Source organism: Solanum lycopersicum, chromosome 3 (genome assembly GCF_036512215.1).
Source record: "Solanum lycopersicum chromosome 3, SLM_r2.1".
NCBI classification, from domain to species: domain Eukaryota; kingdom Viridiplantae; phylum Streptophyta; class Magnoliopsida; order Solanales; family Solanaceae; genus Solanum; species Solanum lycopersicum.
The window spans coordinates 65,077,966-65,103,111 of NC_090802.1; the positions used below are offsets into that span (position 1 = coordinate 65,077,966).

The 25,146-nt window shown below is 34.6% G+C and overlaps 4 protein-coding genes and 1 non-coding gene across 9 annotated transcripts; 2 read left to right on the top strand and 3 right to left on the bottom strand.

The window, feature by feature from the left end:
• Positions 1 to 386: 386 nt before the first annotated feature.
• LOC101265423 (uncharacterized) lies at positions 387 to 2,393 on the bottom strand. The gene is made up of 4 exons (XM_004236369.5): positions 1,322 to 2,393; positions 1,162 to 1,233; positions 792 to 1,004; positions 387 to 649 (listed from the first exon to the last, which is right to left on the bottom strand). The coding sequence occupies exons 1-4, from the start codon at positions 2,193 to 2,195 to the stop codon at positions 564 to 566; spliced, it is 1,245 nt and encodes a 414-aa protein (XP_004236417.1). The 5' UTR covers positions 2,196 to 2,393; the 3' UTR covers positions 387 to 563.
• A 2,047-nt stretch (positions 2,394 to 4,440) lies between these two features.
• Positions 4,441 to 11,910, top strand: LOC101262097 (protein CASP-like). 5 transcript variants are annotated; one of them, XM_069295640.1, is made up of 7 exons: positions 4,441 to 4,621; positions 5,839 to 5,979; positions 6,061 to 6,119; positions 6,593 to 6,671; positions 10,032 to 10,119; positions 10,270 to 10,368; positions 11,780 to 11,910. In XM_069295640.1, the coding sequence occupies exons 1-4, from the start codon at positions 4,547 to 4,549 to the stop codon at positions 6,618 to 6,620; spliced, it is 303 nt and encodes a 100-aa protein (XP_069151741.1). In that variant the 5' UTR covers positions 4,441 to 4,546; the 3' UTR covers positions 6,621 to 6,671; positions 10,032 to 10,119; positions 10,270 to 10,368; positions 11,780 to 11,910. The 5 variants fall into 5 exon arrangements, 3 of the variants coding, with proteins under 3 accessions (XP_069151741.1, XP_069151740.1, XP_069151742.1); XM_069295639.1 differs by lacking the exon at positions 11,780 to 11,910 and having other exon boundaries at positions 10,270 to 10,592; XM_069295641.1 differs by lacking the exon at positions 11,780 to 11,910 and having other exon boundaries at positions 4,455 to 4,621; positions 6,061 to 6,162; positions 10,270 to 10,592.
• Positions 11,232 to 11,303, top strand: TRNAD-GUC (transfer RNA aspartic acid (anticodon GUC)). Its single transcript has one exon. It is a non-coding gene; the product is annotated as a tRNA-Asp (tRNA).
• A 2,819-nt stretch (positions 11,911 to 14,729) lies between the features above and the next one.
• Positions 14,730 to 16,844, bottom strand: LOC101249341 (protein ASPARTIC PROTEASE IN GUARD CELL 1). Its single transcript, XM_004235740.5, has one exon. The coding sequence runs from the start codon at positions 16,666 to 16,668 to the stop codon at positions 15,064 to 15,066; it is 1,605 nt and encodes a 534-aa protein (XP_004235788.3). The 5' UTR covers positions 16,669 to 16,844; the 3' UTR covers positions 14,730 to 15,063.
• Positions 16,845 to 20,621: 3,777 nt separating this feature from the next.
• LOC101260326 (ATP-dependent Clp protease adapter protein CLPS1, chloroplastic) lies at positions 20,622 to 25,029 on the bottom strand. The gene is made up of 3 exons (XM_004235778.5): positions 24,790 to 25,029; positions 22,910 to 23,057; positions 20,622 to 21,198 (listed from the first exon to the last, which is right to left on the bottom strand). The coding sequence occupies exons 1-3, from the start codon at positions 24,857 to 24,859 to the stop codon at positions 20,937 to 20,939; spliced, it is 480 nt and encodes a 159-aa protein (XP_004235826.1). The 5' UTR covers positions 24,860 to 25,029; the 3' UTR covers positions 20,622 to 20,936.
• Between the last annotated feature and the right edge of the window lie 117 nt (positions 25,030 to 25,146).

Consider the following 25,146-nt stretch of genomic DNA (forward strand, 5'->3'; position numbering starts at 1 on the left):
TCCAGCATTATAAGTGTTCGCAGTGAGATGGAGGCCACTGCCCTGGGTCCTGAGTTGGTAACTTTTGGTCATAGGTATGGAAATTGATGTAACAGCAACTGTGAAGAATAATATATTTCCATTTTCCATCCACACTGGTCGGTGGGTGTATCACCCACTTGGTTTTGAGTTGCAGTGAATTCCTGTAAATAAACATTGTTTCTATAGTTGCCCCAAGACGATTTTATATCAGGAAAGAGATCAAAATTGTTCTCACAAGTAGAGTAGTATCATTTAAGCTATAACGTAAGTGGAAAGTGAACCTAATTGAAGTACTTAGCCTTGCTACTATCATCTAACTCCAGTAAGGGAATTAATGGTGCCATATGATGAGCTATGAAAGTTCCTTTTGCATTAAAAGATAGTTCTTCATTATGAAAATCCCAGAAACATTTTAAAATTTAGCATTATTTCTCTTTCCCATTTGGGGAATTACAAATCGCAAAGGAACACAGAAACATACATATAGACCAGAACAAAATTTAGAGAAGCACAATATAAATACTTTAGTTTCTACAAATTAATCAGCCCATCATGGCTTGGTGAACTGGAGGGACCATAGCTTGTTGTAACTGCATGTTCTGTTTCTGTGCCTGATTTCCTTGCCATCCTGTCAATGAAGAACATTCCATGTAGTTTACAAATATGACACCCATAAAACGGAGGTCTGGTTCATAATTTATAGATACAATTGACCTAGCAACTTAATACTTGTGATTATAAAAATAAAATAAGGTTGTAAGTAGAATTACCAATGGAAGGGTCAAGTCCTCTGTGGTGAAGCTCTCGATATTCTTGACAGAGAGCACAGCATTCACAAAAGCAGTGGATTACCCAGTCAGGTGCCGGTGATTCCATTAGCCCGTACTGGCTCCTCAACTTTGTACGATAGGTGCATGACATTATGCAAGGCATTCCAATGAACATAAGAATCGCCCCATAGATTAAGCCGCTAGTGGTACAAGCTATAGTATAGACAAAAAAAAAGAGAGACGAGGGGAGAGAGTATCCATAGTTAATAGAAGATAATTATGTAAGTAGAGAAAATTCACAAAGGAACCCCAACTGCTATGAAGTGTAAGAATTTCCATTTTTGTTTTTTCTTATCTATGTATCACTTACGAGTTTGTCCAGAGTCTACAATCTCCGCAATCTGTCCGAATGTCAGGCAGGGGAAGCATGCTGTGATGAGAGCTGAAAGTTTGCACTAGTTAGTAAATCACATTGAAACTTATCCTTTGTGTGCGCGTGCTTGAGTGCATGAGATTAAATAATTGCTTACCATTTGTGGGGTCTTCCATGCAATCAAACAATCCAGTCTTCCAAGATTCAGTTGGAAGAATGGGCTTGAAGGGGATGCCCATCATGGGAGGTGCTGGTTGCATCCCTTGTTGGTATTGTCCCATACCCATTCCTATCTGTGAACCTTGCGCTAAACTGTGCTGTGGAAAATTAGTACCTGCTTGAGGCTGAGAGCTAGCAAAAACTGGCACGTTATGATTCTGAGGCACAAATGCATGTGGTCTAGAATATAATTGGGGATCAACTTGAGGTGGTGGAAAAGCATGTACTTTATTAGGAGTTGGAGGAAAGCTATGTGGTTCATAACTGTCCTGAGCAGGAGGGAAGGCTTCTTCTTGCATAGGAGGAAAGGTGTGCGGCTCGTTGTAATCTTGAGCAGGTGGGAAGGGATGTGGCTGGGGTTGAGACTGAGGCGTAGAAAAGGCTTCTGCTTGAGGTTGAGGGTCATGAATGGGAAAGCTGTTGTGTTGGCTAGGGTGTATCGGTGACCTTAGAGTCCCTGATTTGGGCTTAGGCTGCTTCCTTGGTCTCTGAGTCTTTCCATTTTGCTGAGAAACCTGTGTGGTCACTGCCTGTACATATTGTTGTTGTTGTACCGAGTCTTCATGATTTTCGTGTGATTCACTTTGCATTGTCAGTTCTTGTGATGGTTCATCTTGACTTTCTTCTGGATAAAGATCTTCATGGAAAGACTCAATGGATGGTGGAGGTATTTCATCAATGGTTTCAGGGGCTTGATAATAGTCAAAACTTTCCACTTGAGAAGCGTAATCTTGACGAGGCTGTAGCGGGTGCTGATCATTTTGGTTTTGAACTTGAAACTGATGAATGGGTTTCGCACCTATACGCCCCATCTCTCTTCCCTCTCTTTGTTGAATAAAAGGATCTGAGTTGATACAAGACTATTAATAGACATGAAATAATAATTATGGAAATTTGGCTCCTAAACTCCCACTAGGCTCATTGTTTAATTTTGGTAAATTTGGCTGTTGAGGGACATGTTGATTCCACGTTCCTGCATAGTTGATTGATGTCAACTATAGAGATAATGGGAATATTATTACTTTAAGCAGCCTCTATTTATTAAGTTCCTAATAATATGTGAACACTCAAGTTTCCTTCTTAATAGCCAGGGGCGAAGCTACAATATCATGTGCGGGTTTAATTATAAACTCCAAATCCTGATTCTACTTCGCATATAGCTAGTCGGTGCATTAACGTGAAAATTATCATTCAATACAATGAGAAAAACGTAGAGATGTGAACAAGATATGCTATCATCAAACAATGACAACTTTGACCTGATTTACACAATACCAATAAGTGATTGCAGTTATTATGGAAATTTAGTAGTATCGTGATGATGACAACTCTAAACCAAAGACTTAGTCCACAAAGCAATGTGAGCATCTTTCTTCAAAGTCAACTAAAAGCCTAAAATATTTGTACACTTGTGAAGCAGTGAGGGACGACTTTTACTTATATAACTTTCAATATACTGATTGTACAATTCCAATGATCATCTTTGGACATTGAATACAATATGTAAAAGACTTGCACTATTAAAGAATCTTGAGTACCAAATATTGGGACTCGTCGTATAAGTGGTAAGACCCAGGATCGTATCTAAATTCGAGATCTCTAATCAAGAGCATCACATTATTTTGGTAATATTTATGATTATTTCAAACACGATAAGATGTAATTAAGATTCAAGTATAATTATATCACCAATCTCCGGAAACTAGAAAGTTGATAAGGTATTGATTTTGCGTATTGCATTTACATTTGGGAATTTCGAATAGTGAAAAAGATATATTTATGTTTTATATTATTTGAAATTGAACAGTTTTACCTAATATTTACTTTCAATCCAATAGTATATCGGTGAAATCCCATATTTTTTCTTGACGCTATCGCCTATCAACGATATGATGAATACGAGATTGATTTTCTAACGACACAATAGGGATAAAGTAAAAATGTAACAAGTACAATACATAAGCAATTTCTGAAATTCTGTAATTTGTAAAATGCTCATTAGTTTTTTCGATTTTTTCTCAACTTGCAGATGAGCCATATCAATTTCTTTCTATCAAACTTTCTTTGCTTTCTGCGAATTACAAATACAAACGGCGATTAATAAATTACGCTAAACAACTTAAAAATATTATTTTATCATTCACATTTATCATTTACGACTAAAAATCACATTTATACTTGCTAACTAAAATAAGTTAATTAATTCAGATAACGCACAATTCATCAAGTACAATATACAAACAATTGTCTATCTAATTAAATATCATCTTATAAATTAAATAAATCATAAATTCTAAAGTAGTGTTTATGCCAAAGAAACTTTTCAGAAACTAAATAGGGATAAAGTAAAAATTATTCATAAGATGCCATGTAAAATAAACTGATAATTATAACTTTTAATTTTGGATGTAAATAATTATACTTAAATTTATATAAAATTAAATAAATAAATATACATATCTTAAATGACATGATACACGTAAGACGCCACGTAAAATATAAATTATTCATAAGATGCCATGTAAAATAAATATGTTAATTTATTCAATTTATATAAATTTAAATGTAAATTTATATAAATTTAAAGTTAAGAATATAGTTATCCACTAAGAGTCTGTTTGGCTCAGCTTAAAAGCTGGTTAAACTGACTTAAAAGCTGGTTTTTGACTTATTTAACTGTTTGGCAATACTCAAAACAACTTATTTTAAGTTAAAAAAAACTTATTTTAAGCCAAAAGTTAAAAGCTGGGGTAGGGGTATTTTTTTTTTTTTAGCTTATAAGCTGTTTTAAGTTGACCATATTTTTACGTTTTTCCCCTTAATATTTTTATACAATATCCAAATTATCCATATAACCCTAACATCTCTTTCTTCTATTTTTCCCTTTTCACGTTTGGCATAACAACTTCAACGCTTTTATCCAAACGCATAACTGCTTATTTTAAAAATAAGTTTCAGCACTTTCAAAAATACTTTTTAAAGCTGCTTTTATTAAGTCAAATCCAAACGGGCCTAACTCAAGGGTCATATTCATACTGTAGCGAAGATTTTTGCGACGGGAGGTTATTATATAAAATAATAATAATATCGTTCAACTTTCTTTATATCATCGCATCGGATTGTTACCTAGCAAATTTTGATTATTGATAGGCTTAGGTGAACAATGGATCTTCAGGAAGAAGGAGAAAACTTCGTTTTTCTTCTACTCCTCTTGCTGCTGTCGCTAGCTACTGGAGAGGTATGTGTTGCCGCAATTATCTGTTTATTCACTTTATGATGCATATTTCCGGCCCCGTGGTAGGTTTTGCTGTTAAATTTTGTCAAATTTTTTGTGTTAATTTTGGGATTAGTTCACTTTAACACAAGGCAAAAGCAGTTTCGCGTTTCTGTTCTAATAATCGGCAGTTTATGTGATGCAATAATCGGGTTTTTAGCTACTGCTTAGTCAAGTTGCTTCGCATTTTTCTGTAAAATGTTGGAACAGAGAGATAGAATGAGAGAAGGGAAATTAGCTCGGGTTTTAGTTGGATTTGAATTGCTGGTGATGAAGTGAATTTAATAGAGAAAAATGTTCATTTTGCATTGTATGCTTCTTTCTGATTTCTGTGACTTAGTTCTTTACATACTTTTGTCTGTAGCTCAATAATTAAATTTTTCATATGATTATTTTGTGTATAATGATATTCACCATCATCAACAACAAAGCCGGGTGTAGGGAGGGTTGGATGTAGGCATATCTAATCCCTACCTCGGGAGGTGAAGAGGTTGTTTTTGAAAGACCATTGGTTCAAGTAACACACGTCAGAGCACTATGGAATATGATGTTGATCAATATGGGTTCTGATAAAAGTTTTAAATTGTGAACTCTTACTACTTACTACATCTCTTGTTCCTCTAACTGACTCCTTTGAGGAACTAGTCACCGAACAGTTAGACTGCCTTTTTGGACAACGCTTATGGTTACCCCAAAAGATTGCATAACTCCAGTGGTCTTGAAGAGACCTTGGCGATCGACTCTGTGAGTTGGAGGAACAAGTGATGAGAAACTAATCTAAAACCATATGAAACACAAGATCAATTGATAAAAATGAATGACATCTGTTCAAGGGATGGATGTGGAGAGAGAAGAGTACTGGATGGGGATCATAGATAACATCATATAAGGATAAGGTTATCGAGTTATCTATTAATGTTTAAGATTAGATTTGCAAAAGTTCAATGCTTCTGATTCATATATTTGAAGTTCTAAAACGCTATAATATTCCGATATTATGAATATGAGCTTTCAATAAATTGACGTATATTAAAGAGACCGTTTCGTGGCTCGCTTGCAGGAGACTGAAAGAGTGTTGCACTCTTTTTTACCTTTATTTCTGAAATGATCTCTACTTCTGTTTTCCTACTTACCTTCTATAAAACCTCAGAATCGTTGTTATTAAACCTTGATCTTTCTAGGAAATTAGACGTCTGAACGAGAAGATAGGGGCGTTGACCTCAGACCTTAAGAAAACAAAAGCAGATATCAAACTTTATGGAAAGATCTGTTATGTTCAAGATTATAATTCTGAGAGAGTGATTTCAAGAGGATCAAAGAAGGTGACCTGTATGATTTTATTGTTGATTTCACAGTCTGCTTCAATTTCTTTTTCTTCTGAAATGTTGTTTTCTCATTCTCAGTATGCAGAAGACCTAGGAAGTGGTTTCAGCTCAGATGAGGAGTCCAAATACAAGAAGATGTAAGAAGAGGATATAAATCCATTTGCAGCTTTCTCGAAGAAGGTTCCCAATTTTTCTGTCATATCTTAATTGAATTTCTTTTCCATGATGGCAGGGTTAGGTTGGTGTTAGTAAAACTTAGTTGTTCCACTTGCCTCCATCTGCCAAGTCCATTCTTTTGAGGCCTATGAATTAGCTTCCAAACTATTTAAATTCATAAGAGTAGCATAAAGCATGTGCTATTTTTAACGTTCCATACATAAAAATTGCAGAAACATTTATGATTCCATTTTCTAAATTGTTTCTATGTGTTCTCGGCTTTGTATTTCCCCATATTACAATTTTACATTGTCTAGTCAGTGCAATAGCTTCCTTCAATTTTCTGTATTTCCCTTGTTTCCATTTCTCAATCTGTACATGCTTCATACCCATTTTACTCATGCTATTGGAGGTTCTTGGTCCTCATCTTATCAAATTGTTTTGTCTATAATAGGAAAGGGACCAAAGATACAAGGAACTAGGTTTGAGAGACAAGATTACTTCAGGAGTGGATGTTTTCTTCTTGGTAACAAGTAAGCCTTCTCTCTTCAGACAAAATTCTATGAGTAGTTTGTTGAGTGATGACATTAAGTTAAACTCTCTCACTTATATCCAGAAGATTGGATTGCAAACTCTTGTTCCTTTGTTTGACATACGCTGGGTTACATCTTTTATGTAGGGGAAACAAATAATAATTGTGTTAGTTAAGGGCTATAACTTCTAATCCTGACCTAGACTCAAAGAGAGTTTATCATTAAAGCTATGATATTGGGAAGGTGTATCAGTAATTTTAGTTCGAAGCTCTAAACCTCTATCTTGACACCTTGGAGATTGCACCTTCATCTCATCTTCTAATGTGGGATGTGCTTAATTAACCAAATAGAATTAAACATATTTTAGGATTTATCTATTAATATGTTCCTATAGTAAAGATATGAATTATTATCTATTTAACATATTTTAGGATTTATCTATCAATTTATTACTTTTTTCAAAAAAATCTTGAGCGGAAATTCGAATGTGATTATGAAAGTTAAATATCAGTATGTTAAAATTATTGAGATTAATCGGGTCAAATTGGGTAGATCAAGACCCAAACTGTTTTTTAGCCCATTTAAATCCAACCGCATTTTAGCCCAAAGTAAACTTGGGCGGGTCAAGACCCAACCCGATTTCTATCTTAACCCATTTTAATATCTCCAATTTCAACCCAACCCGCCCATTTGACACCCCTAGTTGTAATGTGTGCACTATGAATTTAGTGTTACCGGCACACAATTGTTGATATTGCTTAAAGAATGTTGATATTACTTAAAGAAAATCTTGAAAATTACAATGAAAGTGATAAAGATGATCTCAAATAAGGGAAGTAGTTAGTTCAATAAATTCAGTTAAAGTAATCACGATTAATAAAAAAGTAACAATAAATGTAACTAATTAGAGGGGTAAAATCAACTTATAAGGTTTCATTGAGCTGGAGTTGTCGAGGTTTTTTTCTTGAATCGCATCAGGAGAAAATGTACTTAAAAATAAAAAGTAAAAATAGTTATTTCACATGTTTCCTTTTATTTCATAGTATAGAATAAGCATTATACAACAGAAGGATTGTCCAAAGCACAAAACATCCCGCTTTATCAGGTCCAGAGAAGGGTCGCAACTTGCAGGCAAGGCGTGTGATGTAAACAATCTACCCTAATGCAAGTATTAGTGGTTGCTTCTATGACTCGAACATGTAACCTATAGGTCACATAAAGACAATTTTACCGTTGATTCAAGGCTCCCATTTTGAATTAACATTATAATGTAAATAACTTAAAGGTATTAATATGAATACACTAAATAACTGTGACAAAACACGTGAAATATACTCATAATATGAATACTATAAATAAACACGGCAATATACGTGACAAATAGATTCATAATATGAAAACATTATATAAAAATTACAATTTGGTTTTCATTTATCTTTAAATTCAATTCAATGTTGTTACTTTGCAATTGCGGAACAAATAAAAAGGCATCTTTTGTTGAGAATAATAGTAATCACGTAATAGAATGGCATAATTGAAAACACTGAATAAATGTGACAAATAGTGTCACAATGTGAAAACAATAAATAAAATGGCAACACACGTGATAACAATATTCTCATAATATGAGAACATGTAGTTAGCGTGACAATACCCCTGGCAATCTACTATAAATTAGACAAGCTTCCCTCACAAAATTGCTCAGCCAAAACATTGTATCTTCTTCTTCAATCATTTTCTTTTGCAATGGAAAATGAGACCAAAAAAGGTAAGCAAAAGATTGAAATGAAGTTGATTGAATCCGAGAAAGCACGCACAGTGAGTTTCTCAAAAAGAAAAAGAACTTTGTTCCAAGATGTAGATAAGTTTGCTGCTCAGACCGGAGCAGATGTAGGTGTTATGCTCTTTTCACCAAGTGGAAAACCATATTCCCATGGTTCCACAAGTATAGAAGAAATCATCGATCAATATCTCAAAGTGAAACTAGAGGATCACCAACGTGATCATGCTGAGGGAAAAATGAACGGCTTTGAGGTATTGGGAGCTCTCCATAAAGAATTACAAGCATGGAACGAGAAAGAAAAAAATCGAAAACTAATGTATAAGATTATGCACTCTGGCTCAGAAGCACCTCCAGATAAACACATGGAGGAGCAGAAGTTGGCATTGAAGTTGAGGGTAGAGAAAATTAAAAAAGAAACACAAGCTGCTATTCTGGTTGAGCATCTAAAGTTTGATTTAAATGTTGCCCCTGAGCCAGAAGAAGATGAGAGTTCTTGAACTCATAATTATCATGTAGTTGGTAATTGGAGTTCTTGACATTGTAATTATGCTTGGAGAAGAGTTTACCAGCGGTCGAGTCTTCTGATATATTCAGTTATTGTTTTTTTTTATTAAGTCACATGTTGTTAGTCTTTAGTCATCCATTAAGGTTTTAGACCATAAAAATAGAAGGTTATGGAGTTCTTATGTTATAAAGTCAGTTTGTTTTCGTTTGTTTCATGTTTAGTCTATATTGATGCTCTATGTTGTCTAGATTGGTAAATCAAAAGTGTTGAGGTTTTAGACCATAAAAATAGAAGGTTATGGAGTTCTTATGTTATAAAGTCAGTTTGTTTTCGTTTGTTTCATCTTTAGTCTATAACGATGCTCTGTGTTGTCTAGATTGGTAAATCAATTGACTTTTTCTGTAGATCATACATTTATTGATATTCTTCTATTTTTCCATCTCCAGCAAGGTTGGTGCATTTACATTTTACATCAAGGCTAGCTCTGTGAGATGTTGGAATGTCTGTAATATGAATTTATTTGATAGAATACAGCTAAAACCTTACAAAATGGCATATAAATTACAGCAGTCTAAACTCTATTTTTCTTAATCAGAAAACAAACTCACAATTAACATAAAAAAAATCCCTAAAAATCAAATATTCGGTTATCCGATTTTGTTATTAACTCTCACGATTTTAGCCACAATTGTTGAGTGAGTTTCAGCACTTCTAGAAATTGTTAGCACACAATCAGGTCCTGAGACATAATAAACACTCCTCCTAGACTAGGATGTCAACTCCTAGCTTTTCTCTGAGAAGCTCAAATCTTAACATGAAATTACATGGTAAAATATCAGCCACTTGACTTTTTGTTTTACTATAAACCAATATCACTTCACCATTAATCGGTACTTCACCTTAAAAAATTATAATTTGATATTAAAATGTTTAGTTCTTCCATGAAAGACTGGATGTTGTTATGTGTCTATACTCTATGGAGCTTGGTTATCGATAAATATCTCAGTACCTCTCTTCTTGTTTCAACTGCAAACTATCACAATTTTTCTCAGCCATAATGCTTGATTTACAGGCTACAGCAGTTGTTGCTGCTTTAAACCCTGCTTCAGCAATTTCTGGCTTCTTTGAGCATCATGAGCAAAACTGAAACACTACCTGAGGTACTTCTCATTTCATCAACTGCTCCACCGCAATCATTGCAATCACCGGGGAGCAGATAGGAGCTCTATATAATGTGTATGGGTTGAAGAAGGTTACTTTAATTGTATAATTCAGTTCGCATAAAATTCAATGAGATCCTGGTTCTGCAGGTGTCTTCCTGTTTTCCTGCGTTCTCTTTCCTCGTGGTACTCTTGTGCATGTCCAGTTACAGCGCGACAATGAATGGAAGGACCATGCGATGAAATCTGGTATGAAGTAAAGGATACAAGTTAGATATACTGATAGTGTGAAGAAGTTACAAATACATGAGATTAAGTGTACATACCTTATAAGTGACTTGATAATGTTATTTTTTTATTTCTGGTCTCTTTTCAATTTGGTGATTTCATTGTTGGAATATATGCTACTTTATTTGCTTCACATACTTGATTTTTAAGCCAAAGATATCTATCAGATACAACTTTTTTGTGTACACTCCATTACATTGTGTATGTTATTGTAATAAGTGATCGAGTATATATGTTTGCTATGCGGAAGTCACTTGACTTGTGTTTAATTGCATTCTTCTACGAAGGGCTTGTGTCATTTAGATTTGCATTTCACATTGTAAAATAAAACGTCAATTTATTAAACGAATCGATATACCTCAACACAACGTAAAATCAATTAGTTTTATGTAGCTCATTATCATTTTCTTTTACTGTCTTATGGCAAATCTCACCAGAGATTTTTATTTTTGCATGTTAAGTTTGGATTTCAATATTTCAACTAGGTATCACAATCAGTTAATCACACTAGTTATATACTAGCTCATTATAAATGTTCTTTTAATTATGCAGCTCATATATTTTCAAATTTATCTTTGAAATTGTTATTGTTCATGTGCCTTAAATTGAATAACCGATAATCTTTTGTTTCCACTGAAATAACTATACCCCAGCATAGGAACCTATGGCACTTAAGTAGGCAGTAAAAAACTAAAAATCGTGAGGCACTACCGTACAAGTACGTTCATCTGCACCTCGCTATGCTATAGAGCCTTAACTTTTTGAAGTATGTTGAAGAATCTTTATCTCAATATATAAAATGCTAAGCTTCTAATAGTATTAATGTCGTTGTAGTATAGTGGTAAGTATTCCCGCCTGTCACGCGGGTGACCCGGGTTCGATCCCCGGCAACGGCGTTCGTTTTTGCCCTGCCGGCGACTCTGGTTTTCCCGATTCATCAAGCAGAAATGGGAATTAACATATTTTACTCTTTCATCACAATAAAGTTGTTGTAGTATAGTGGTAAGTATTCCCGCTTGTCACGAGGGTGACCCGGGTTCGATCCCCGGCAGCGGCGTTCATTTTTTTAATGCGCAACTGCATTCAGATCAAACTTCCGTCGGGTACTAAATTCCGATTCCGGCCACACATCTAAAGCTCGATGACTGTAGTATGTGCATTTTTTAGCTACCGTCCTTTGGTCCGCCTCTTCTCTTCCCTTACTAAAACCCTAATTGCACCATCATATCAAACTTCCGTCGGATACTAAATTCCGATTCCGGCCATATATCGAAAGCTCGATGACTGTAGTATTAGCATTTTCTAGCCACGGTCCTTTGGTTCGCCTCTTCTCCTCCCTTACTAAAACCCTAATTGTACCATCATATTGCAGGAGTTAGATGAGCAGCACTTCCGCAGAACTTTTTAAAATGTTGCCAAAGATATGTCAATGGAGCAGTGTCGTTTTCACTGTGTTCTTCGGAAAAGGTATTTTCCTTTTTGTGATTCTGGTACTGATCTTCCTCATTATTCTGATTTGCATCATTTTCGTTATTTAATTTTGTAGTTTCCTTTTAATATGTGTGTCTAAATTTTTATCACAAAGTACTTAAATAATTGCAAATAAATATAAATTGGTGCATGCACTGAATTGTTAAATTATTCGGACTACTCAAAAAAACAAAGTAAGAGAATGATGGGAAATTGGGAATGGCAACCTGTTGGAATCTGGTGCTTCCAACAGGTTGAATGGGTGAGCGTATTATCGCATGTGTGATGAAAATCATATGTGCCACAAGTAAGGGGAAAGGAATAAATATAGAGTCTAATCCCAAGTAACGTCTTTTGTGCAACACGATTTAATTGGGATGAACTTTAGATTCTTTCAGAATGTACTGTTATTGTTGTTAACGCTTATCTTGACTTGTCACTAATATGCTTATCATCTCGTTGTTCCGGAGTTGCATCATTGTTATGAATCCCCAGTCTTACCCTTTACGATCTAATGACATGTCTGATGTTACCTTTACTGAACTAGATTCAGTTGAACTTTAATTATGATGTATCATCTCCTGATTTATCCAACTATGAAGACTCTATTTCTAACCATACGAATAATTTGGGAATTGAACGTTTTGATAAAGAAATGGAAAAGGAAATTGTACCAACTAATATGATTAACTGATAAACCACAAGCAGCCAAAGAATGGTAAGTGACTATTAGCTCTGTGAGCCAAAGAACATGAGCGCAGTGGATTCTTATAGGATGTCCCTCTTTTTGCACTTAATTCGAAAATCACTTTAACTAATATACACGTACAATGCAAATATCATTTATTCAATGGTGTGTATTAAGTTGTCTTCATTTTTTTTTTCTAGTGATTAATTTCACTTACAGTTATTTATAATTATCTTTTAAGAAACTTTGAGCAAAATTATGGTGGACTGAGTTAATATATACGGTCCACTCACGAGCAACTTTATTTTGTCACACATAAAACCTATGCATATATTGTGTGAGCCCTGAGGCTTGTTTTGGGAACTACAAGTATCATCCTAGGATTGATTCCCATGCAAGGTGTCAGAAATTTTGCTAAAAATATTTAATCAGTTATGAAAAGTAATTTTTAATCAGTTATATATGTTTTTCTGTATCAAATTTAATCCTTTCAACGAAAAACGTTTAACTGATCATCTTCGCTCGACTAGACCCTTTCATGTCCTAATCTGTGCCAACTAATGTTGGAGATACATGTCAAGTTGTGATTGAACATGGGTATATAAAGCTAAAGCAGATTAAGACATCAAAATTAAAAGGTTACCGACCGAGTCCAAGTCATTTATAGTATCTGATCCCACTACTAAAGGCATGTATGGCCTACTTCGTAAGTGACAATATCCACACGTTGTCTCCTCCAATGGAGATTCTTCTTTGTATTTATCCTATATATATATTTTTTTTATAATAATCTCAAGCATGTGAACTCCCTTAAGCCACCTCCCTTCAACTTCAATTAGACCAATTTGTCATTTTATTAATGACTTAATTAGTGATCTTGTGTTTAAAAAAAAACAATTTCTTAGTCACTAAACTCGCTGGTAACAGAATCTGACCATCTGCCTTGGTTATTATTATTATTTCTTTTCTTTTTTCATTTATACACCAATTTAAAATTGTGAACCTATCCATAATATAGTAGTTGAAGTGAATTACTCAAAACTTGCAGTGCTTGTAATATTACTCGAACAGTAGGAAAGAGTATCCGAGTGGTCAAAAAGGGCAAATACTATGTATAGATGATAGCTTCGGCCATATGTTTCAAGTTTCTGTTCAAAAGCTAAAGAATTACTTGGTTTGACGTGACACGGAATTTAAGAGTATAAAGAAGAATTTTGCATTTTGTGGTCCTAAATTAAAATTGGGTTAACTGAATAAAATTGTCGTTTGATCTTGTGGCCTCAATCATGCCGCGTGAAAAGCTGATTTTCAAAATGTTATCAAAAAAAAGAAAAAGATCATTCTTTTTGAAACAGACTAAAAAGAAAAAAATGTCTTTTTTTTTTTAAACGGAGAGTGTAATATTTTTGAATATTTATAACTTTAAATTAAAGATATATAGGATATATTTAAATATTCTTTAATCTTATAATTTTAAGCATATATGTGAAAAATTTGAAACAAATAAATAATTATTAAATAGAAAAGTAATACAAACACATTTTAAAAAGTTAATACACTTTAAAATTCGAAATTTGTCACTGATTTACCGTGCAAGCACAAAGCTATAGGATAAAAGGTAGTTTTGAGCATCATGTGACATATGGACCAACAATAGTTGAAAAGGCTGGTATTGGGTTTGTTGTGTAACGCTAAGAGCTCATGGCCTGTATCAATGTTTCGTCACTCTTTCCCCCCATTTAGTCAGAAAAAAACAAGTCAAAAGCCAGACAGACTGCAACGGGAACTGGGAAGAGACCACCTCATGACTGATCACAAAACTTAGCTTGTTTTTAATTTGACTCTGACGTAAAATGCTGATGCACTTCCCCAGAATTTCATGCACAATCTAAAAAGAAATATTTTATTCCAACATGCCTCCAAAATGCTCACCCAAGTGGTCTCATCTTGTCCATATTCAAAAAAATTATTGCTTTCTCCTTTAATAAAAAATTTCGAATCTTAAAATAAAAAATCCTTTCAAATGTATAGTACTTACTATTCATAATGTGTAACAATAGATGACTCCATTTAAAGTTGGTAGTAGAAGTTGGGTATGGTATTTATGAGGCTCACCAGTCAATAGCACTTTCTAGAGTTAAATTCATATTCAACCATTCTCATCTTCCTTTCCAACCTTATACAGGAGTATTATTAATTAATAATTACAGTAGTACAATCATTTAATTTCCAACTACTTTTCAATCTCTCGCCTTTCAAATTTCCTGTGAGTAATTAAAAAACTACACCCATTACATTCATAATTTTAAAAAAAAACAACCCTACCATCCATAATTAATATAAATTCATTATCCATCACCTACCCTTCATTTGCTTCTTTTATTTTTTTTTTCTCTTCCAACAAAGTATACTGCTTTTAATATTTTTACAATAATAATTAATATTGGTAAAAGCAGTTACTGGAGAATGGAGATGCAGAGTGTGTTACTATTTCTTACTCAACATTTGTCGGGGCTAAATCCAACAAGATTGTTGGCCAGGTCATAACTGACACGTGTCCCTTGCTGCTGTATGTTTCCAATAATTGACAGCGACCCATCCGTCGGAGCAAAAGCCAAGCAGAATTTTCCCGACGAATCCACCGGGATTAGGTAATTTTTCGGGTGCAATGGCAATGCTTTACCGCCGGAGAAATGGAACGACAGCGTTGGAACACTCGCTCTTTTCATCGACGACAAGTCGTAGCAAGTATCGAACAGTGCGAATTGCCCGGCGGAAGGTAAATGCTGAGTGTACTTCCTGAACGAGTCACGTAGAGTGTTGTAAGCAGTGTTCTTTAACCGAGTCACCGCTGTTCCGGAATCCACAATTATCCCGCCGCTACCACTTCTGTCCACCTGAAACACCGACGCCGGAATCGACAGCATCTGCCCACCGACACTGATTCCGGTGAGTCCGACGTAGAAGAAAGTGCTCCTTCTCGAGTTACGGAGCAACGGTGCGATTACGGAGTCACCGGGTCGGGCTGAATTAAAATCCAGCGTTGAGGATGAAGCAGAGTCACGGTCTACGAAACAGTAGGAAAACGACGACGCTTTGATTTGAGTTGGTAGAGATAAAGAGCCGCCGCCTAAAGCAATCAAGCCAGCGGCACCGACGAATAGCCCTTCGTTATCATGGCCACAACCTATAGCAACTTCAGAGAACGAACCAGAGTCACCAAACGACACCGTTTCAGTTGCAAACTCTCCAACAGTGAACGAGCCGTCTCCATAAGAGACCTGGTAGAGACACGACTGACTACTAGCACAAGCCGAAACCTCAAGAGCCGAGCACTGAGCTGCGTCGCAAGAGAGCCGACTGTATGTAGAAGAACTCGACGGGCTAAAAATTGGATCCGATTGCTGATAACAATCAGAGCACGGCTCACATTGAACCCAAGTGATGTCACTGCCAGTGTCAAGCACCATATAATACTGCTTAACCGGTTGACCCAAGCCGAGCCGAGTAAAGTACTCACCGCTCCCCTGTCTAGCTCCAGAGGTAATAGGAGTCTGTAGGTCCTCAGGCTGCACCATGGTCTCCACCGGCTTGAGATCCGAGTGATTAAAGTTGTTTAACGCGAGGTGGAGCTTCATGGTGAGTGAAGAAACTCGAGCCGAATCACGTTCAAGTCGAGAAAGAGTGAGAGCTGCATAATCTTTATGGCGGGGCTTAACAAGAGCTGAACGAGGATAAATTGATACAGATATTGAAGAAGAATTAAAATGGGCACTCTTAATTGCTTCTTGTTGAAAACTTTGTGTAGCAGGAGTAAGAACTTGAACAGTTTTCTCAATGGATGCTGCAACATCGAAGATTTGGGTGTGAGGATGTGAAGAAGATGACAAAGAACGAGAGAGAACACAGGGGACAGAAACAAGAGAGATTAAAAGAAGAAATAAGCAAAATTGAGCCATTTTTTTAAAATGAAAATTTGAAGAATGAATGAAAAGAAAGTGAAGAAGTGAATATATGTAGAGAAGGGAAAAGCCTAAAGATGAGGGGAAATAAAAGGAAGGGAGGGGGCTCACGTCAGACTTGTTGAATCCATACAAAAGCATTTAAAACAGAGAAAGAAGCTTGATACCTGCTCTCCCTATCTGTTTTTCTATTTTCGACTCGGTCGTTTCGTGTTTGATATTTATATTTAATTCTCCACGTAATTTGGTATTAGTCTAAACTACAAAGGTATCGACTAATTTTATGTTGTTCATGAAAATTTTAGAATAACTTACTGTTGCTATAACTTTTGTCATAACTTTTGCCTTTTCGGTGAGCATTAACCCCACAATACAATAACATGTAAACTACACAAGAGATGTAAATTATACTAGACAAACTCTATTCGATAGATTGACTCAAACTGCATTTAGGAACGCTTGATTTTGAATTATTCGCGCAGATGACCATCCTTTAAATCATGTCGTATTTTTTAAAAAAGAATTTTGTTATGTCTAAATTCAAATTACTTTGATTAGAAGGAAATAGAGAAATGTTTTAACTATAGTCACCACAATCTTGTTGGTAGGCTATATCTCTATTTGTTCTATTATCACTACTACAATAAAATAAGAGAAGATATTGTCACCATTAATTGATTATTGCTTTTTCCTCTCTTCTTTCTAGTGTGCATCATTTTTGTCCTTAATAATCTTTTCCTTTCTAGTTTCTACTACTACCACACTTTATCTCCCTCTTTTCCTATTCTTTGGCAATTATTTGCTAATTGTGGTCCAATAATAGTCAAATCAAACAGTTTCTGAAACTTAAAAGATAAGTGTTCATAAAGAAAATCTTTTGAAATTTTGACAAACATATCAATTTTGTAGTCGACTTTCATACGTAGTTTTCTGTCAAATTATCGGCCAAATCATCCGCACAAGGAGATTACTTGAAAGATAAAGGTGAACATGCAACTATTGTCCTCACTTGTTTGATGGCTCGATCAATCAATTTATGTGATACTTTTGAAAAATTTTGTTTCAAAAGGATATTATTTTTTTAGAGTTAAAAATAAAGTTAATTTTTTCTTTATGACAATTGTAGTCATATAAATGTTTAAGATTTATTTTAGATTAATAATTTCATAAGTTTTTTTTCTTAAATTTTGTGTTTGTGTTAAATGAAATGACGTTGACATATATTCGAACGACGAAAACTTTGTATTGAATCAAAGATGTCATATAAATTGATATGAATGAAATAGTTACGCGAAAGAGAGTAATTGAGAGAAAACAATTCTTTGACTCAAATCAAGTCTTTCCATCTCATTTTTATTTTCTCTTCTTTTACAAATTAAAAAAGGATTCAAAACTAATATAATCTTATATTATCGTACGTAAAAGAGTTACAAAAGATAAATTTTATAGTTAAACCTTTAATAAAACAATCATATAAGTAAAAAGAAAATGATTTTCTGTAGGTGCAAGATGCACGATGACCCATTTCTAAGTTCATCCACACATATGTTCTAATCCAAAAAAATAAAACTTTTTGCCTCTTGAATAAATGATGTCACTCATTAATTCGAACAAGTTTAAATTCAACCATTCTAAATATCAATATTCGTGAAGAAAATAAATCAAACACCATTGAAAAATTAAAAAGAATATATATTACGTATAATATTCCTCACATCTTATATATATATTAAATAAATTAGAGTTTTTACATGGAACATGGGCTCTCTTTGTAACTCAATCTTAAAAATCTCACATAGGCTGTTTGTTGACTTCAATAAAAAAGTTTTTCTTACCTGTTTCCTCTTCAAATTAAATTTTGAGGTGAGTGTTTGGTGTTGGATTTATTTTTTTCATTTCTTTCCACTTGCAAATGTAGTTGTCAAATTAATTACAAGGCTATACACCATCCATAATTGTAGTAAAATTAATTACTACATGGTTACCGTGGGTAGTTCAAGCAATAAATACTTGAACTTCCCAATATTTAATGCTCGACATTACTTTAGACATAATTAGAGTTTAATATTTTTAGGTGGCTTAATTTACAAAATATTAATGAGCAAGTGTACAAGTTTAGTATATTTTATTTTTAGTTTTATAAATAGACATATAATATAAACGATCAGCGTATGGGTATAAATATTTACGGTTAGTGTTTTTCTACCGTAACAACATCAAGGACATTTATTTAACCACCCTACTCAACAACTCTTTTAATGAAAAATTAAATAAATATATAATTTAAGATATTATAATTTTTTAAAAATTTTCTATCATTTAAAAGAATTATACAAATTCTAAATCTCTTTTTTATCTTGAATACGTTCTTATTCCCTCTTAGATACATCTCTCTCGTTAAGTAATGTATCATTTGCAATGTATCGAACAATCAAGGAATGCATCCGAGAGTTATTAAAAGTTAAGCTTTTGTAACTGCGGAAACTTTTGAAATAGGATAAAATTAGCCTCCAAATATATAGAATCTAAGTAAGTTATATACTCCTTCTGTCCAACAATAGTTGTCTACTATTTGATTTAATACACCCCTTAAGATACAATAAATAATAGGGATAATATTACTATATAATCCTAAATTTATTAACTTTAATGCTTTGAAAAATGTGTTGGATGATAAATGATAGTATTTAATTGCAAGGATAAAATAGAGAGAAAAAGTAATATTATAATAATAGGGATAATATTACTATATAATCCTAAATTTATTAACTTTAATGCTTTGAAAAATGTGTTAGATGATGAATAATAGTATTTAATTGCAAGGATAAAATAGAGAGAAAAAATAAATTATTTCTTAATTTTTTAAATTAAACAAGTATTATGGATAACTATTTTTATTTTTTAGTGTAGTGAACAATTATTATTGAACAGATAAATATTTTATAATCCAAATCAAGAAAATACCTATCATTGCAAGCTGTGTTAATTAATTAATTTACGTACTACGCCTATAGTCCGTTTCAAGAGTGTGTTTAACGAGGGAAAGGGTAGATAGATTTAGTTTGAGTCATAAATACTAAATAGATGAGCTTCTTAAATAAAATATAATTTTTTTTTATGATTTTGAAAGAACTAAACAATTATTTTCTCAATTTCATATTAATTGAATTGTTAAGGTGTTTCATATTTTTTTAAAAAAAGAAGAAAATTAAGATATAAATTAGTCTTTAACTTTTTATTTTTATCCTTATTAATTATAATAAAAAATATGATTAATATAACTAAACATTAAATAATAACTAATCCCAATAGTAACTAATAAATGGTAAAATTGGAAACATTTTAAAATAGTCTTGAAAATTGAACAATTATATTAATTTAAAAAATAAAAAATATTTCAACAATTAAATTAATATGAAACGGAGGGAGTACAATATTTCAGCCCAAAACAAGTTGTTTCTTCTTCTTTAATTTTTTTTCAGATTTTGCATTTTTTGCCAATTTCTTTTCCAAAGCTACCAAAAAAAAATGGTTGCATATTTATGGCCAAAAATTGCTGAAAATTTTGAGTATTGAGGACTCAAATCATTAGTCTCATTAAAAGAAATCCAAGAACTCGACCAATCACTTTCCAATGAGCAATACTCCTATTGTTAATTGATTAACAACACATATTATGTACTATCACACATGAGATTTTCATTAGCGATTGATTGCATACTCATGTAACATGTTGAATCATGTACAACTCGATATATAGTGAACATGAAGGTTTCTGTAAATAAATTTAGCTAAAGATATTAGTTGATTTATCTATATGATCTCGAGGTAAATAAGAAATATAGGCATGTGCAAAAAAAAAGTTTGACTTGCTTGAACAATGAAAGGCATAATTCCTTCTGATCCGTCTGAAACTTTGGTTCAGATCATCGAGTCATATCTAAACTATCACTTGTCTTAGTTACCCATTTGACTTGGCAATGTGATACCTTCGACCCCTGTGGTAGTGCGTGTGTCTCCCAGTGGGTCAAAGATAACACATTGTTAATTCTAAGGGATAATAAGGACCATCAATAGTTATGGCACAGAACCTCTCATTTGCCATAAAAGGCAAATTATTTGACTTGGATAGAACATAATGGAAATAGTCGATTCATATTTGGGATTGACCCTACTACTTGGAAATTGAGGCATAGTTGACTGATTGATACATTTCTAGTATGACAAACTCAGCGGTCTATGGTGCTGACATTGTTTACTGTAACATGTTCGACTTCGAGCTCAACAGACTAGAGGTAATGAGGTACTTCGCCATTCTCAACATTTATGTACAATATCTATGCAGGGGGGGTTGGGGGGGGGGGGTAGGGTGCTGCTTCTGAAGAATTCACCCATCAGGTTCATTCTCTTTAACAACCTCCACTGGCAGGCTCGATGGAGCTCAGCAAACCATTGCCTCTTAGCTGTGTGCAATGTTCTTCTGCATCAGCTTGAGCACAGATTATCACCACTGCCAGACCATTGTGATGTGCCTCTTGCATGATATTAACAGCATTGTCGACCGTCATCCCTGGTATAACCTTCATGAGTACTTGAACAACATATTCCCTCTTGTTGAAATTGTCATTGTGCAGCATCACGCGATAGGGTGGGGACATTTTCCTTGATTTTCTGGAAAAGGAAGACACCAGTTGTGACAGTAGAGTATTAGTCATTGCATTTGTTCTTTATAGAAAGTTTATTAATTGATGCATTTCAACCTCACAACTTGTATCATTTTCAACAGTAACCCAGAAGGTAAAGGAATATTTGCAGATATCCACAGGCAGTTTTCTTGATAGACAGATCATCAAAAGGAAACTTTCTGGTCTACTTTGGGGGCCTGATCAATATTCAACTATTGCCTAACTAATGCATGACTAAGTTTAGGGTGAGATATATCTCGACTAAAGAAAATTCTAGGGTGCTCCCTAAAGAAAATACGTCAGGTTTATGATCCTAGATAGATTGCCCTTTTCCTCAATCTTTACAGGAATCAACATTATTTGAAAACCCTTGCTCTGTTCCTGCTATCCACCTATACCCTTTAATTACTGCCAATTTTTGTTCTCCTCTGTCATTTCTCATTTTCCACCTTAGTAGTGTCGTACAAAGTACTTAAACATCACCTAAACAACAATCAAGAAATATGTACTCATGGATGTGGTCTAGTGGCCAATGAAGTGAGTTGATAACCACAAGGTCTCAGGATCAAATTGCACTGGCAACGGAAAAAAATAGGTGATTTCTTACAATCAGTCCAAGCCTTTGTGGACAGCGTTATCCGGTACCTACGTTGGTGGGAGGTAGCAGGTGGTACACCATGGAATTTAGCGGAGGGAGTTGGAAATTCATTTCTCCATTTGAAAACATAAGGATTCTGTTGATTGGAGTCATGACTGGTTTCACCTGACCTGTGGTTTTCTCCCAGTGGAAATTGGGACTTGGGATTTATTAGGGGTTGTCTCTTGTAAGGTAAAAGAACAAGTGATTAAATAGTTTAGTAGAGATGAGGCTGGAATCTGGACGGCCCAAGTGGTTGGAGTTTGACAGTAAGCCAGTTTGCAATGACAATGTACAGTGTAGGAGAATGAAGCATTAAGACTTATTCTGGATTTGGAAAGACAGGATGGAATGACCTCATTCAATTGACAAATAACTACTGACCAGTAGAGAGCATTTCAGGGTAGTTTCTACTTTTCTATCACTACGGAAAATGTAGTCCAGGAAAGGGAACAGTAACAGGTCCACCAAACAAGAAATATAGCAACTGAAGAATGAAAAATTCTGTGTGGTCGTATATATGATATTGGGTGCTTCCTTTTAACAACCTCACATAAAGAAGAAAGAATAAATTCTCTTCCTTTTCTCTTTAGAGAAGGGCCACAAAGAGAAGGCAATGATCTGACGTTGACATGATTGGACTTGGTATTACTTAAACTTCAATTCTATGTCTTAACTCCATATTATTCTTATGACAACAACAACGTCAACAACAAAATACCCAGTGTAGTCCCCAAAGTGGGGTTTGGGGAGGGTAGATAATATGCAAACCATATCTCTACCTCAGAGGTAGATAATATGTTATTATTATGATCCGCCAATTTATTACGTTGTCTATGTATGAGGATGATTCCAATCAACTTTACTTTTCACAGATAAGAAACAGAAAGGAATAGACAAAGTACTCTTAATTTTGGAAGTAGTTGAGATGTCACTTGGCGGAGACACGTAAACGTGCAAGAGCAGAATCAAAAAGTTTCAGACTCGTGAAAGAACAGTAAAGCCTTTAGAACCTGAGTTAGTTGAAACAGCACATACTTCACATTTCAGGAATCCATACCTCAAGTCAAACTCAGATTCACGCCCAGGAGTTGTTTTCTCTATGACAGGCTTCTCCAACAACCCACCACCTTTGCCAGCTCCTGCTATAGACATTGCCATTAAAGCATTCCGATTTGTCCATTGTTTTTGGCGAGGTTTCTTGTCTCCTGTATCACATAAGCCGACAATTCAATCTTATATCAAGTTATAAACATATGTGAGTCAAAATTCATGAAGAATACAGAGGCAATTCATGAATTCTCCAACTTATGTACACATATTCTAGTTATATATACATTAGATACAGGGTAATCACCCTGGGTTACTGAAGAGTCGTCCGACTTCTAAGTGACCATATAAGAGATGTTTTTATCTACTACTAAGTGCATGGACAGGCTCAGATTCAAAATTACATACACGCGTTTCAATTAATGTTATATGATATCTCGAAACCAATACATCTCTCTTGGATCAACTTCGGAACTTAACTAGTTCTCGATGGAAGAATGATCAACAGTTTATAAGAATACTAATTACTAGGTAACGTGACTTGGTCGACCAGCCAAAGATGCAGATCTCTTCAACTTGGACTCTCATAGTTCTCTCACAAATTTCGGTCCCTTTCAGTGTAGAAAACATCGCCATTTCAGCCCCAGTAAAAGTTCAAAGTTCAATTTTACTCTTTACTTTAAGTTATTGTGAATGTTTCAAGAACAGCAACAACATATGCGGTGCAATTCCACAAGTGGAGTCTAAGTAGGGGTGGCATGTATGATGCCATACTCCTATCTTGTGAAGGTATAGAGGTTGTTTCCGACAAACCCTTGAATGCTTCAAACAGAAGAATAGCGTAAAGAGCCTTGTCTCTACAGCCCCCCACCCACCGCAACACACACACACAACCTCCAATTGACACTCTTTTTAGTGTATTGTGTGTCTGGTCGCTATTACTTTGGGTTAATCACTAGACAACAGGGTTTCCAAATCCAGTTCAAAGACTGTAACTTTTTCTCTGTTTTTCACTCTAAATGCACATAAGAGAAATTGAAAGCCAAGAATTCACAAACCCCATCTCAGGCAAACAAGAAGAACACATAAATTTCACATAAAAACATTCAAGAAAGCAAACTATTCCAATTAAATAGCCACAAACTCTCAAAAGAACAGGCATTTCTTGATGAAACAACAATAAAGATTAACAATTAACATATCCAATAGAGAGAAAGCTGTGTTTACCAGGTTTTGGTTGGAAGATTTAATGGGAAGAAAGAGCAACTCGGCCACAAATGGCAGTCTCCACGACCATAACTCCTCTCTCTCTCTATATATATAAATGTTACAGGAAGAATAACAACATATCCAGTGTAATCCACAAGTAGGGTCTAGAGGTAGGGTGGTGTTATGCAGCCTTACCCCTACCTTGCTAATGTGGAGGTGGAGAGTTTGTTTCTGATAGACCCTCAAGTGTTTCAGGAAGAAGAATAGCATAAAGAACCTTATCTCAACACCAACCCCTCCCCCCCACCCCACCCCACACACAGAGAGCCCCCAATTGATACTCTTTTTCCTGTATTGTGTGTCTGGTCGCTATTTCTTTGGGGTAACCACTAGACATCAGGGTTTTCAAATCCAGTTCAAAGACTGTAACTTTTTCTCTGTTTTTCACTCTAAATGCACATAAGAGAAATTAAACCCAAGAATTAACTAACCCCATCTCAGGCAAGCAAGAATTATCCATAAATTTCAAATAGAAACATTCAAGAAAGCAAACTATTCCAATTAAATAGCCACAACCTCTCAAAAGAACAAGCAATTCTTGGTGAAACAACAATAAAGATTCAATAATCAATCAATTAACTTATATAATACAGAGGAATAGAGAGAGGAAGATGGGTTTACCAGGTTTAGGTTGGAAGATTTGATGGGGAGAAAGAGCAACTCGGCCACAAATGGCAGTCTCCATGACCATAACTCCTCTCTCTCTCTATATCTCTCTCACCTCCACACACGCACAAAACTACTACTACCACTGATCTCTGATTTTATAGTCTATCACAAATTTGTTCTCTTTTATTTTTCACCTGAAAATTTATATGCAGTGCTAAAACTGCTAAATAGGAGAAAATTAAATGAGTGGTTGGTACTATAAACTGTTGATCAAGATTCAAGTCCTTCACACAATTGGAAATTAGACACGTGTCAGTTTTTGTGAAATCTACTTTTTTTTCTTTATCTTAATTAAATTAAATTAAGTCA

Coding starts and splice junctions, on each gene's coding strand:
- LOC101265423 (XM_004236369.5), bottom strand. CDS start 2,195: ATGGGGCGTATAGGTGCGAAACCCATTCATCAGTTTCAAGTTCAAAAC. Junction 1,005..1,161: donor TGTAGACTCTGGACAAACTC/GTAAGTGATACA, acceptor TCTATACTATAG/CTTGTACCACTAGCGGCTTA. Junction 650..791: donor AGGACTTGACCCTTCCATTG/GTAATTCTACTT, acceptor CTTCATTGACAG/GATGGCAAGGAAATCAGGCA.
- LOC101262097 (XM_069295640.1), top strand. CDS start 4,547: ATGGATCTTCAGGAAGAAGGAGAAAACTTCGTTTTTCTTCTACTCCTC. Junction 4,622..5,838: donor TGTCGCTAGCTACTGGAGAG/GTATGTGTTGCC, acceptor TGATCTTTCTAG/GAAATTAGACGTCTGAACGA. Junction 5,980..6,060: donor TTTCAAGAGGATCAAAGAAG/GTGACCTGTATG, acceptor TCTCATTCTCAG/TATGCAGAAGACCTAGGAAG.
- LOC101249341 (XM_004235740.5), bottom strand. CDS start 16,668: ATGCTTTTGTATGGATTCAACAAGTCTGACGTGAGCCCCCTCCCTTCC.
- LOC101260326 (XM_004235778.5), bottom strand. CDS start 24,859: ATGGTCATGGAGACTGCCATTTGTGGCCGAGTTGCTCTTTCTCCCCAT. Junction 23,058..24,789: donor AATCTTCCAACCTAAACCTG/GTAAACCCATCT, acceptor TATGTGATACAG/GAGACAAGAAACCTCGCCAA. Junction 21,199..22,909: donor GAATCTGAGTTTGACTTGAG/GTATGGATTCCT, acceptor TTCCTTTTCCAG/AAAATCAAGGAAAATGTCCC.